This window comes from Lethenteron reissneri, chromosome 26 (assembly GCF_015708825.2).
Source record: "Lethenteron reissneri isolate LAM-NWPU_2019-01 chromosome 26, ASM1570882v1, whole genome shotgun sequence".
NCBI classification, from domain to species: domain Eukaryota; kingdom Metazoa; phylum Chordata; class Hyperoartia; order Petromyzontiformes; family Petromyzontidae; genus Lethenteron; species Lethenteron reissneri.
Genome location: NC_083804.1, coordinates 485174 through 500153, shown reverse-complemented (window position 1 = coordinate 500153; position 14980 = coordinate 485174). Strand labels below are relative to the sequence as shown.

The following is a 14980-nucleotide window of genomic DNA, read 5'->3' as shown; positions in this document are numbered from 1 at the left end:
AACCCAATGGGAACCAATGAGACGCGTCGCGTACACGGGGATGTTGATATGGGATACACGTGATTATTAAACACATAAACATTGCAAGACCTGTGCAATGCAGTACTGTATTAAATATTCAAAACGTGTCAACGTGTCTTCTCAAATATAAGGACCAGTGTGGAATTTATCCCAGCTGCAGAAATTCTACATTTTCCTGGCGGGGCAGAGTCTCTCCGTAGATGATCACGACTGACTTCAGTGGTGCTATCGTGTCGGCCTCTGACGGATGATTATGGTGATGATGGGCCAAGCCTTGCGTGATCGTGTCCAACGTAAACACGTGTTGCGCGGTGGCGCGTCGCACCGACTCGCTGTGCTCTGAGCACGTGTTTCGCGTTTGCAAATCGCCCTCTCGCGGCTTTGGGTGCCGCGCTCTGCCGTAGAGGCGGGGTCACCGGGTCACCATGGCCGCGCCTGTGTGAGTGAGGAGCATTGCGGCCTCCCCGCGTCTCCCTGTCGTCTTGTCGTCATCTGTCTCCTCGTGTCGTCATCTGTCTCCTCGTGTCTCGGTGTATCAGTCTCCCCGTCTGCCGCTGCCCCCTCGCCCCTTCTTGCCCGCTTCCCTCTGCAGCAGTGGCCGTCTCCACGTGTCTCTGTGTTCCCTTCCCTCCGTGTCTGTGATCTTGTCACTCTCTCCTCTGTTCTCACTGCCTCTGCGTATGCCGGCGTCTCCCGGCGGTCTGTCTCCTCCTGCTCCGCCTGTTCTCGTCTCCTCGAGAGGACCCACGAGCTTCCTCCTCCCTTCACCCCCTTGTCTCGTCCGGTTGTCATCGGCTCCCCGCTCCCCCCGCTGTCTTCCCCGTCTCCCCGTCTCGTCGTCGCGTCCCGCCGCCCGGCCATGCTGCTGTCCGTGGTGGTCCACACGCACTCGCTGCGCTACTTGGCCCCGGCGGCCGTGATGCTGGGCTCGGCCCCGGCCTACGTGCTGTGCTGGGCGGCGGGGCGCGCCCTGCTGCTGCTGGCGCCCGGCCGGCTGCGGCGGCGCCTGGACGACCGCCTCTACGACCTCTACCAGAGCCTGGTGCTGCTCTTCTTCGAGAACTACACGGGGCTGGAGGTGAGCAGCGAGGGGGGCCGGCAGGCGCCTCGACTTGGCCCCCCACTCACTGCCGCCCCACTGCCCGCGGGTTCGGCCGGGGAGGCTGGGCTCGGTGACTGCGGGGTTTGCGTTCAGGTTTGGGTGACATTGCGGGTGCTCTGTGGCGGACCGCGTCTCTTTCAATACAGAATATAGACACCAAAGCAATGCCGGCCTCGGCTTGGTCGATTGATGACTTCTGTCCGTGCTATGGGTTTCCACAGGGTCATGGTGGAGGCCCACTGCTGCACCTTAAACATTTAACCCTGGCAGCGACCTCGGCCAAGGGCTGTTGTGACCAGGTGCCTGAACACCTTCCACTGGGTCGCTTTTTAAAACAGCACAAACATTGCCGAAGGTGGTTTGTGCAATGGGTTCCACTAGTTGTCGGAGTCTGGGGTGAATTACGGATGTTGTCATGCGTTCAGTGTGAATGGTTGAGGCAAGGTCAACCGCGCTAAGATGTTGAGTGATTTCTACATCGGCCCACTGAAAGGCATCTGTTCTGAACTATGGAAACAATGAAAACAATGTTAACAGCATTCAACATTGCGCGATTTGCAGGTTTAGTTGTATATTGTACACGTTATACTAATAGTACTGTCCAGTACAGCTTTTGAAAATATGATTTTTTCATCGGCCATACGTGTAATGAATGGTGAAGCGAAACTTTGACGGTAATCTCTACAGTACAATAATAACGTTTGCGATCGACTTTGCTTGCGTTAGGCCTGCGCTGAAACCACAGGGCATGGTTAGATGAAGGTGTTGTGTAAATTTACGTTCAGTGTTTTGTGGCAAGCTGTGGCAATATCGCAACGGCCACTACAGTCATCTGAATGTTTACCGACTGTGCATTGTTTATTTTGCCATAGGTCGTCCTCTATGGAGATCTACCTTCTGAAAAGGAAAATGTGATTTACCTGTCCAATCACCAGAGCACAGGTTCGTCTGACAATGTCCTACTTAATTGTACTTAATACGTTAATTATTTTCAACTATAGTTTTTGAAGAATTTCACTTTTTGAATATTTTTTTATTTTGTACAAATATACCTTCATCGATCGCACTGATCAGTGTGGTGAAGTATTTTCAGATTACTTATGCCACCATCAACACGATGTGGTGAGGCCTTATTGCAGTCCTTCATATCTCTAATCAATAGCATGAAAACTTCTTCATAAGAATTCAGCAGTTGTTGCCCCATGGGCAGACTGGTCCTCTCACCTTGGGAATATAGAATTTCCACCACTGGCTCTGTGCTGCCAGTGGGAATGGGTGTTGTTCAAATCTTTACTTGAGTGAGAAGACACTAACTTCTTTTGAATACTAAAATGCACTAAATAAAGTTTTATGAAAATGCGTTTTCCAGATGTAATGCTGGAGTTAATTGCGTCCATGTGTTCTGTTTCCCTGCACAGTTGATTGGGTTGTGGCAGACATGCTGGCAGTGAGGCAGAATGCCCTGGGGCATGTGCGCTATGTGCTCAAGGATGGACTGAAGTGGCTGCCCCTCTATGGATGGTATTTTTCTCAGGTGCGTAGGTATTCAGTCCTCCTCGCTGAGTGGTAGCTACAGGTAATACGAAGGCATGTATTAATTCACCACCACTGAAATGCATTGAATTGTCATAAATGGGAGTCATGATTGAATTCAGTTTATTTGTTTCGTCTTGTTTGTTCCTTATTTGTAATTGTCTCATTTGTTCTAATATATTCTGTCTTGACTCTCCCCCATGTTCAAGTGCAAGCTCAATATTTTCCTATGCCGGATTGCCTCTCTCTATAAAATAAACTTGCCCACTGTTTCTGCACAACTTTTTCAGATGCGTTCATATTTAAATGTTCAGTAAATCCATGGTGCAGTGCAATCTTTTGCAACCGATTAATACATCATCATTGCCCCCACATAAATTTGAAAATGTTTATTTAAATTGTTGACCAATTTTTTATATTCTAATAGTACACATATGCAATACCTGTACTGTATACAATCACTAGCGGGAAGTACCCGCCGTTGCCCGGGCGAAAAAGACACACATCGACTTACACACACAGACATCGACCCACACACACAAACACATCGACTTACACACACATATGGATTCACACACACAGACATTGACTTACACACACACACATAGACCGACACAAACAACAAGAACAATCGCCATTCGCCACTAAGTGGTGACGAGCATTACCACGACGCTTGTTCCCGGGCTATGTGCACCTTGAGGCCACGTGAAGTATCGAACGCCCGCTGGCATGCCACAGGTCGACTGACTGAGACGACTGGCTGATGCACCACCTATGCCCCCTACTGTGCCAACTTGCTGTGCTTTAGCCACCCGGTGCTCCGGTCATTGTTGTGAGCGTCGCTTCTCCGCCCTCCGTTGTTGTTGGAGGGCGACTGCCTCCAACTACACACACACACACATCGACTCACACACACATACATAGACTCACACACACATCGACCTACACGCACACATATCGACTAACATACACGCATATCGACTCGCACACACACATCAACTTACACGCACACATCGACTCGCACACACACGTCGACTTACACACACACGTCGACTTACACACACACGTCGACTTACACATGCACACATCGACTCGCACACACACGTCGACTTACACACACACGTCGACTTACACACACACGTCGACTTACACATGCACACATCGACTCGCACACACACGTCGACTTACACACACACGTCGACTTACACACACACGTCGACTTACACACACACGTCGACTTACACACGCACACATCGACTTACACACACACATCGACTCGCACACATCGCTACCCCCTCCCCCCACCATCTCCCGGCCTGCTCTACAGTAATAGTATGCAAGCTCTAATATTAGTATCTACCGACCCTATAGTAGTAATTGCACACATTGGGGTGGGGGGGGGGGGGAAAGAGGAAATCACACTTTGAAGAATATACCTCAGTCTTGTGTGCTTTTTTGTTGCATTTTTAACGCGAATGAGAATCCCCCCCCCACCGAACCCATGCGCATCGCTTGGGGGTGCGCATGCGCAGATGCGTGTGCATTGGCATGTTGGGAGGCGCAATAAATAAATAACAAAGTACTGCACTAATTCGCTAATTAAAGTACATTATAGGTGACGGACGCAAAATCGGATTAGCACTGGCTCACCCCACGGTTCGCGAGCCAAATCCCTCGCAAGAGTCAACCACACACAGACAGAAATTACGTTTATAGGTAAATAAATTTATACTGAAGTGAGTAAACATGAATAGCATTTAAAAAATACACTTCAATGTTTTTTAACTATAGTAACAAGGACGCAACCTACAAGTACATTCATCGTGTCCTGTTGAGGCTTCTGGAGGCACCATCACGCCGTGACACTTGGACATGGCTTGCGGGATGGCACAGTAAGAACCGGGGCAAGTGTAAATGTTCACGCTTGGTATGGAGAGGTTCACAGGCCACCCCGTTGTGCCTGCAGCACGGCGGAGTTTACGTGAAGCGCAGGGACCACTACAACGAGAAGGCCATCGAGAGGAAGCTGAAGGCTCAAATGGAGGCACAAATCCCGGTGAGCCTTGTGCTGCTGTACATCGTTGAAATGTTGTATGCAGCATGCTAAAGAGGTAGTGGATATAAAACACATACTCTACGGTTTAGCTTTAATACAGCCTATCTAAGCTTATGGAGTATCAAGTCTGGCAATCGCGTATCGTCTAGCAAATGTTATTTTATTATGGGTGGCTTGCATCATTTTGCACCTCATTAAGGTTTATGGCTACATTGCGTTTAGGAACAGCATGTTCGGCTATTGTGAAATATGAATAAGGATGACCGGTGACAATGTTTATATGAAGTGAATACAATGAATAATGTTCGTGGGGAAGGTTGGTAGCAATTGCCCTGAGAGCAATTTTCATGAAGTAAGATCCTTAATATATGCGCTGAAATAGATTAATAAGTAGCCTCATGCTTCAGCTATGTTGATATATGCAGAGACTACATGTAATCAATAGCTGTCCTGCATGATTATGAGCCACTTAAATTTCCTCTCAAGTTTCTCTCATTGGAAATATATTGAGTGCTCCGTATGTTGGGACTTCCTTCATTTCGACCATAAAAAATTCATGCATACTGCCAGTTTTCTTCTTTTTTAACTGCATGTCAGTGCACAACTGTGCTTAATTGAATGGTACAGTTCAGCAGAAAAAGGCTGTTGTGATGTTCATCAACTATGATTCCACAGATGTACTTGGTGATTTTCCCAGAAGGAACTAGGTACAACCCAGAGGCAGCAAATGTTATTGAAGCCAGCAAAGCATTTGCAAACAAGGAAGGTGAGTCATTCTGCATAACTTAAAGAGACGCAATTCAAAATGTCTCTGCGATATCAGTGTTCTCTAAATATCCTCCAATTGTTCATTATTTTTTTTCAGTTTTAATGACCTGACAGTACAATGACTGTAATGCTTATATTTCAGCTTTCTCATTTATGTGCCTACATTTAAATTCAGCTTGGTAGAGTTGAGGGTCGGGGACCTGACTAATTTGGAAGGTTGAGAGTTCAAATCCCATTCAATTTTTTACTTCACACATCATCATTACGTTCCTTTCTGAGTTTATAAAATTAATATAACTGTGTTTAAAGTGAATATTAGTAGTCTTAAGGAGAGAGTATTTCCCTCGACTGGAATGTGGAAATTCCACTGCTGGCTCCGGACAGTCTACGGCTCTGAGTGTTACCTTATTTTTCTTTGAGCAGGGAGACACTGCTTTGGTGCTTATTGCCATGAAGTCCTTGATACACTAGAAGTCATCACCAGCAGGAGTCACTGCACCACTTTCTATTGTACACCTTTTTCTGCCAGAATTTGAACACATCTGATTGCTGTTCTCCCTTGTGGTAAATTGGTTTGGCATTTTCCAAACAGATCGCAGACAGAGGTCGCAAGACTTTCATGGCTGTGTGTTATATAAACCAATCATTGTAAATCAAACACTTTACACGAAACATTGTTTTAATTGTCACTCAATGCCATTGCGTACCAATTTGCCCTTGTTCATCACAATCGCTTCTCTAGTACCTGAAGAGATTGTGATTGCAGGTGGTGCCGTGAGTCGGTGATGAGGCAGCAATCCATGTTTGCAGGCTTGCCCGAGCTGAGCCACGTGCTGACTCCGCGTATCAGGGCCACGCACGCTGCCCTCAATGCCATGAGCGACCACTTGCACGCTATATACGACATCACCGTGGCGTACGAGGGCACGCTTGATGCCGCCGGGCGACGCAAGACAGCCCCCAGCATGCCCGGTTAGCACACACAACCGCCGGCACACAGGAAGTTCACTGCAGTTGTAGATGTGCGCTTGTGAAGGCGCCATTGTGCTCAGGAAAACAAGGACCCTTAATACTCACGGTTTTTAATCGGGTAACGGTGGCCACCTCACGAAACATGAATGCAGATCAGAGGTAGCTTTTGTAACTTGCTACTTGTGAGCTCACATTTTACTTATTGCTTAATTGTGTAGTTGCAGTCATGTAATAACATTGTAATGTTGGTCTTTATTACTTTGTCAGGTATTTACAATGTCAATTTAATTATCTGTACAGAGTGAAATTACTCCCTTAAATAATGTTATGAACATGCCACTGCATGACGAATTTAAGTTTTGATGCTCTGAGGTTTTGTCACTCACATTTTTCATCTTATTAAAAATGGATGTTATATAATTTAGCAATTTTCTTGCACAGATACAGGACTTTATTGAACAATTGGGAAAATGATCTTTCCTTTAATCATGAGAAGTTGATGATTTGACTGCCAGCGCGTGGTTTGCGCGATGCGTTTGCATTCAGAGTTCCTGTGCTGCGAGTCTCCGCGTGTCCACATCCACTTTGAGCGCATCGACATCCAGGAAGTGCCACACGAGCCTCATTTCTTCAAGCTCTGGCTGCACGAGCGCTTTGAGAAGAAGGATAAGTATGCGGGCTCAGAGGACACGGCTGCACTCAACAGAGCCACGAGTAATTTCTTATCAGCAAAAGGCCATATGATCAGTCTTCCCATCATGCCTTGCATGTCACGTAACCACCATGCTGCTTGTATAACGGATGCAGCCATATACATTAGCCTGTGTGCATAATATGTGTTAAATCTCTGCTGTTTAGACATCATAATAAGATGATATACATTGTTATGGACTTGATTAAATCGATATCCAATGTTTAAGATGATCTTAACCCATTCAGAGTAATTGTTCCATTTATAGGGAAGCCTCATAAATTATAGAACCATTTACTCTTTTCCTAATTAATTGGGATGGATTGTTTTCAATGTATGTTGACAAATGTCTTTTTTTTAAAACGTAGGTGGTGTACAAGCATTAGTACTGTACACAATGTCCTCCCTGTCTGATTGATGATTGCTACTGGGAATTTTCTAATGATATTTTACAAAACATGACATGCCATGGCAATTCCCCAGTGAACTTACGAGGGAGCTGTGGGATTTAGGATCGTCTCCTTTTTAATGCGTGGCATCACGTGTGAATCATTGATGTTCTCTCCTGCTTGTAAACAATTTGATTGCCTCAATTCGTACTCGGTGGCGAGGGCCCTGACCACCCTGGCCAATCGGGTCGCATAAAACCCGCTGCCTCAACTGCCACGAGCCGGAATCCTTACGGGCATGGGCATGCCGTCAACTGCCTCGCCATCCCCCCCCCCCCCCCCCCCCCCCGCAGGCTGATGGCTGACTTTTACGAGCGAGCGGCCACGAAGGGAGGCGAGTGGGGCTTCCCCGGCAGCCCCAAGGCCTCCCGCCTGCGCCTTCGCCGTACGCTGCCATCGGCCGTGTTCCTGGCCACGCTCACTCTGCCCATGCTGCTCACGGAGACGGGGCGCTCCGTCTACTGGAGGACCTGGCTGTATGGGACGCTGCTGGGCTGGGCCTGGGTCGCAGCGTTGCCTTGAGGCAGAATCCGCTGCCCCCTCTCCTCATGCTGCAGGTTTGAGTCCGGGGCATTGAGTGATGCTGCTCGATGATTGATGTAATGCTTTCAGGTGAAACAGTCATTGGAATGGAGCTCTCTTATTCACATTTTAAAGGTGACATTTGGAATGTGATTTGTTGATGTGTGGATGTGTTGTAATGAATGCATCAAGTAAAGTATGCTTGATACTGGTTCTAAAACTACAATGAAAACAATATTGCAAGCCTCTTGATAAATTGCGCAGCTTATGTTAGGCTGAAGAAGAAAATATAGCATATAATGTAAAAATTATAGTTTTAGTTCTTGGCTGTGCATTATTGTGAATGCTTTGTTATGCTTTTCCTGATTTTTTGGCACATTTTATTTTACTCAAATGAGCTTATCTCCACAATGAATGCAGTAGTTTAATTAATCTGAAAGCCAGTGTTTAATCACATTACACTCCATGTTACCAACCCATATTGCGGTGGCTACATTATATTTAAATAATTTACGAGTAATGGAATTGAAAAATGCTGTACCAGTAGCCTCGCGGCTTATTGATTTGGCCCTTGTGAAATAAAAATGTAAATTATGATCCATCCGAAGCAGACTTCTGTATGAGAAACATTTGGCAGCCCTTTCCTTATGAAAACAAATGTCATCTCTTAAATCGCTCATGAAATTGGTACAAACACTGTTGCGTACAGTTTACATTTTTATTTCTCTTGCATTTTATACTTTTTTCTTGTTAATGTCAAACGCATGGAAATGTTCGCTCTTCAGAGTATGTGCCACATCTGTTGTCTGGTCCTTGGACCTGTAAACACTCAGTTTGTTTGAGATCTTTGAGAAATTCGACCTTTGTTAATATTGGCCTCACATAATATTGATGTACATTTGAACTATTACACTTAACCAAGCAGAAGTTAATTGCTGCAATTGTAACATATATATTCTGGTGTTTCAATTGCAGAAATTAACATTATGTAACGTGCTATTTTTATTTATTGCAAGTTGTAAACATTCATTGCTCATCTTTATAAATATTACCGCATTGAAACACTGAAGTTAACACTGAGGCATGCCCTTCACACTGGTGGTCTTGAGCCAGTGTTCCACATTCCTGTTGACTTCTTACAGAGTACATATTTTATCAAACGTGGAGGAATTATTGGCTAAGAAGACTCCCAACTGGAATATGATCCCGCAACCTTCTTGTTGGGGGCGAAGTACTCTGGCACTGTGCCACCCTCCTGTCCAGACCTTAAGTAATGATTGAAGTGTACCAAGTCGTCAGTAGAAGGGCTGCAGTACTGACGCTGTCCGCTAGAGGGTAATGGTGCGCAACATCCGGTGTGTGTATGTAGGGGTTGCAGGTGGATGCGAGTCGTAATGTCACCACTTCCACATTCAGATTAATGTGCCGTTCTATGTATGTATGTACTCACCTCGTAAATATTTTGCAATTGAGTGAATAACAATTTATGTTGGATTTGTTGCATTTTTATGAAATTGTAAGCACATCTGAAAACATGTGCTATCCCAACAACCTTTGAGGGCCTGCAAGGCAGGAAAACACACCACCACAATGTACTTTGAACACAGTCTTCACTGAGTAAAAAGCGCCAGGTTTGTGTTGTTACAGTTTATAGTGTATAATGTAAACGTGTTGCTAGATATGTCTCCATTTAAATGTGTGATGCATAATCGTTTATGTAAAAGTTGTGGTTCAGTTATTGTACTCTTACAAATTGTTCTCATGAGATACAAGTTAAATTACCCCCATCATGAAGTATTCAAGTTGGTTCAGTTTTTTTTATGCATTTCCAGAACTCAATTTAATCATTCCTTTGTCCTCTGAAACAAGGACATTTCATATCAATTTTGGCACGAGTATTGAAAGCATACCAATCAAGATATTACTTGACAGGAAATAAATGAAAGGTCTTTAAGAAACACAGTTTCACTGCATTCCCACTGTACTTGATGGTTAACAGCCATGACTTTGATCAGAATGTACAATCAGCCTCAGCTTTAATAATCTCATTTGGGATCTCCATTGTTGTTGTCATTGTATTCTTCTATTTAGTTTAATTTTGCCATAGAAACAACACCAAGTATTTATCGTATACAAAACAAGTCTATGTCATAAGCTCATGAGCATTTATGAACGGCTTGTTTCATTTTCCCTTGCATAAAAATCACAGCACTATTTACCACTGAACACTGCACCATTGCATATTGCTACGTCTTTGAGGATTTTGTTGTAGTGTCATCTGGCCAAACTCCTTGTCCTTTTGACATGTTTTTTTAGCAGTGAAAGTTTACATGAAAGCAGTACGTTATGGCGCTTTGTGGCACTTTCAGATGTCATGAGGGTGTGGTTAGCAGTGTGAGTGAAGGTATTGGTGTGCATGTGGTTGCAGTACATTGCAGTTGGATTTTATATCTCAACTCCTCGTGGTCTGGAGTCTGATTTAGGCCATGAGGCAGATAATTGCATACAATGCGTGTGTGTAATTAATAGCATGTATGTATTTAGTGTCGTACACACAATTGTATGTTGCAGCATTTTTTTATTCATACTGTGAAATTAAATTACCATAGTATTCAAAATATACATTTTAGATAAAGTGTCTTAGTTATTATTTAACAAAACCCACAGCAAGTCATTGTCACCAAATTGGCAAGTAAAACATGTGTTTTTCACACTTTATATTTTAATACATCTCGTATAAAATGTTCACATGAAAATGTCTACTGTCTACAGCACACTGCTCTCTAAACTAGGGCTGCAATGGCAGTATTGGCAAAGACTTGACCCTGTGTGGTGTGTGACTGAAGTCCCATGTCCAGCTCATTACCATCAGGATTACCCTTGAGAATGGACGGGAGGGTTGGAGTTGGTCATTAAAACGTTAACGTCACTTGAGCTACATACTAGCATTACAGAGTAACTACAGTTTACAATCTGTGCTTAATAATGCATGAGAGGGGTTTAATGACTCATGCAGTGATAGCGAGTTACACTTAGTGTTGTATTTTAGTATGTACTCATCATTAGAAGTTCATAATGAGTTTAAAGGGGTACATTTTGTACTGTACTACAACATGTTGCGCTCACCATACAAATAGTACTAAACAATGCAACTGTTAACGTTTAAAAAATGCTGTTACTACATTTCCCAGGCCATGGCTCCATTTTAACTTCCATGGTCATTCTGGGCGATGAATGATTAATGATTTCACCAAATGATAATGACAATAATAAATGACAACCTCTACAGTGCCGTAACATGGCAAGCCATTACAAGGCCGATCGAGTTCAAAATACCAATACAGTATATATGCTTGCTTTTATAGGCATGCCTTACGTTAACAAAAAATCACAAATCACATTAAAACACACTTTCAAATGATGGAATGGGTTAACTTTTTTCTATGTATTGTCTAGATGAAATGTGCCATTGGCATGACTTGGATATAACGTGCCGCGATTGTACGTATACCTCCTGAGATATAACACACTCCTCGATACGCTACTCATTTTTGGAATTCAAACAACCCTTGAATTGCACTATGTGAATGTTAATGCCTTTGCTACAATGCTAATATCCGTGTTGTGGAGTCGTGGAGGGTGCTGTGGGGCCCCCTGGTGGAGCCTGGAGATGCCTCGTGGCAGAGAGCCTCTGTTTAACTGCAATGCTGCTGACCGAGCGTGTTGCTCAGAAAATACGAACAAGCAGAAATACATCTGCAGATGTATTTAAATCCATAAGTCATCCATACAATCTGCCTTTTACACATTTAATTAGTTGATACACGCAAATCCAAACAATTCAATGTGTGATGGAAAAAATCGACGCAAAATTAAAAAGATAATTTCACGGCATTGTTTTTTTAATTATAATACAGTGGCTAGGGTAGCCACTTTTACAGTTTTAATAAACACAGTTCTCAAATGGCCTTTCCTGTGGCTAAATAGTTTAAATCGGTGCACATTACCCACTGTGACATGAATCGTAGATGTGTACACTGACAAAGAAAATTTTATCAAAAAATGAAAAGTGCATCGGCATGTAGAGATGTTTGCTGGGAATTGCATGGAGAGACAGGAAGACGTGGTTCAGAGACCACAAGCAAATGAGAGTCAAATTGACTGTCAAGGAAAGTAAATGGGCTTGGGCACATTGCTAGATTGGCAGCCAAATGTGCTGGAAGGGAAAGACGACAAGATACCCGACAGGGTGACCATGATGGAGATGGAGCGATGAGATTAGCTCACATGTAGGAGTCAACATAGATTGGTGGTTCACAAGGCCATGAAGGATGGTGTTGGCAGAGGCCTTCATAAAGCAGTGGATAGATGTGGTATGACTTAACTTCCTAGTAAGTGTATTTTAGGATTATTTTCTCATTTATTTTACTAAACTAGCCTACTCTTCCGAATGTTATTGTATCAAGTATAAATTCAAACGATACAGGGGCATGCTGCCCATTCACTGAGTGGCAAAGAGGACAAATGAGGCAGCACTCGAAGAATGACAAACAGCCAAGGGATCCCTGAAGAAGAGGCAACAGTGGCTTAAAGATAATCACCCAAGGGATGTGTGATGGAAGAGGCGTCGTAGGGAAAGCCCATCAAAAAGATGGGAGTGAGTGTGTCCGTAGGAAGAATGCTGAAAGAGCAGAGGAAGTGGAGGAGGATCATGCTTCATTGTGGAAAGTCCCACAGAGGAAATGTGAAACGATTACAAGTTTAAACATAGCATTGCTTCATAATACATTTATTTTCCCACTGGATAATGTTTAAAAGTGGACATTTTACATTCTAACTTATTAACAGCATTATGATATCGTTTGTAATTATTTTGCTCAATCAGATGCAAATGTGTCAGTATACTAATCCACCGATGCACTGAATACTAATTTTGTTAATTATTTTTGCATATGAGTCCTCAGATACAGTGCAAGTGCCTAACGTAACGCATTATATTTAAACATCTGCATAGAGTTTATGCTGTACACTGTCTGGCGAGATTTGTCTTTATCTGTCAGATTATTGCATTTAACAACAAGGCTCTTCAGGGTGGTATTTGAGAATCTTGCAATTTTAAACCTTGGGTTGACCTAGGACGTACTGACGTTCACAACACCGGTACCGCTTTCATGATCCTATGCAACGTAACATCATAAACAAAGGCAATTATAAAGAGTCACTTTGTATTTTGCAAACAAACCCCAGTGGTCTGCACCTATAGTTCTCCGGTTCTGCTCTCATCCTTGTCTACCACCTGTTGTCCAATACTCATATTCTCTTCATTCACATGCAGATGAGAGAGGGTACTTGTGACATGCATAATATGTGATGTAAGGAGCAGGGCCATGGTGTGTGGGTATTGGGTGAGCTGATAACTATTGGTCCAGCTTTTGTATACAACTTGCCTTTATAAAAGAAAAACTGGAATTTGGCTGTCATTTAAATACAATTGTAAATGTGTATATTAAAAAAAAATGTGAGTTCAAAGTTGAAGGTGAGTTTCAACAAACCATGTTATACAGATTAAGGTTGCATGCTTCATGTAATGAGTGGCCTTCAAGGAGGTTAGATTTTGATTAACCTGGCTAAATTAGCACTCGCATAGCAATGCCGTGACATACCGAAGGTTGATGGAGCCTCTTAAATTCCAGACCTCGAGCCTCCCCGACACGTTCTTATCAGTGTCCTCTTCATGGCTATGTGAAGGATAAAGGTGCATGGTGCATCTGTATATTACTAAACATGGCAAAGCTAAACTAGCGGGAGGCTGAGGACTGTGGTTTAGGAACAAAGCTTTATAATGTAAAAAAAAAGTCATAGTTTTGTTTTACATTTTGTCAAAATGATATAATAAACATTTAATGAAAGCTGGCAAACCTGACTTTTTGTCTGTTATAACTCTTGTTGGTGAATTTGATTAAAATCCTGTTCTGTCTGCATCTTTAAAGTGCTCTGTGTGAATGCTGTATGGTTCTGTCGGGTGGCAAATCAAGAATAATGGCAGTATTCCAGCGTACATACGTTAGGTAATTTCGCGTTCTAATTTACGATTCAATATTATCCAGAAATATCAAAGTGAACATGGGAGCACTCTCTTGAAGGCCCATTTTCTCAGATTCAGCAGTGCTTGTTCTGTATGTAAATTGTACATTTAATCAATCTACTTTGCTTGTAAACTACACTGAAGCAGCAAGTGTGAACATGTCTTTTTTACCATACATTACCTGCCAATAAGCAGGATTACTGGCTTTAGTCATCGCAAACATTTTTTTACGTCTTTGAAAGAACCACAAAATTTAGTGCACACTTAGGTGGAGGCAGTGGTAAAGTTGTAAGCCTAGTTGTGCCAGTGAAGAGTTATTGATATGCAGATCCGTATTCATAATCCGCAGGCTGTGGATTAATTCTATAATCTATGCTGCACGTAATCTTGCTTTTCCCAAGATTGATTTCCTTTGACATCAGACAGCTTAAGAGGTACCAGTGTTTTGGGAGCTTTTGTCCTGGTGAAGGGGGCAGCTCTTTGTTCAAATTCCACTTTCACAAAAGGCAGCTTAGTGTGCGTTGTCTGGATTTACATCGACCCTGTAATTGGCTGTGGCAATGTCGAAGAGGGCTTACAGCGGGTTGCCCTCGCCGCGACGGCAGTCTGGCTTGGCGGTTGCTCGTTTAAACTGCATTTCCAACAAAGCATTCATTAGCCACGGACATAAGATATGCACATGCATTTGCATGATCTCAAAGTACCTGTTGAACACATGCTAGAGATTATGATGGTTGTTCGTAAGGTGTGGTCACATTGAGATGCTCTATCAATCCAGACT

General features: G+C 43.4%; 1 protein-coding gene across 2 annotated transcripts; it reads left to right on the top strand.

The window, feature by feature from the left end:
* Positions 1-436: 436 nt before the first annotated feature.
* Positions 437-14037, top strand: AGPAT5 (1-acylglycerol-3-phosphate O-acyltransferase 5). Of its 2 annotated transcripts, none has more exons than XM_061559672.1 (8): positions 437-1099; positions 1996-2065; positions 2542-2657; positions 4623-4712; positions 5388-5478; positions 6291-6452; positions 6999-7122; positions 7886-14037. In XM_061559672.1, exons 1-8 carry the CDS (start codon positions 881-883, stop codon positions 8112-8114), a joined length of 1101 nt encoding a protein of 366 aa, XP_061415656.1. In that variant the 5' UTR covers positions 437-880; the 3' UTR covers positions 8115-14037. The 2 variants fall into 2 exon arrangements, with proteins under 2 accessions (XP_061415656.1, XP_061415658.1); XM_061559674.1 differs by having other exon boundaries at positions 6999-7166; positions 7886-8005.
* Positions 14038-14980: the final 943 nt, after the last annotated feature.

Coding starts and splice junctions, on each gene's coding strand:
- AGPAT5 (XM_061559672.1), top strand. CDS start 881: ATGCTGCTGTCCGTGGTGGTCCACACGCACTCGCTGCGCTACTTGGCC. Junction 4,713..5,387: donor AAATGGAGGCACAAATCCCG/GTGAGCCTTGTG, acceptor ATGATTCCACAG/ATGTACTTGGTGATTTTCCC. Junction 5,479..6,290: donor AGCATTTGCAAACAAGGAAG/GTGAGTCATTCT, acceptor CCATGTTTGCAG/GCTTGCCCGAGCTGAGCCAC.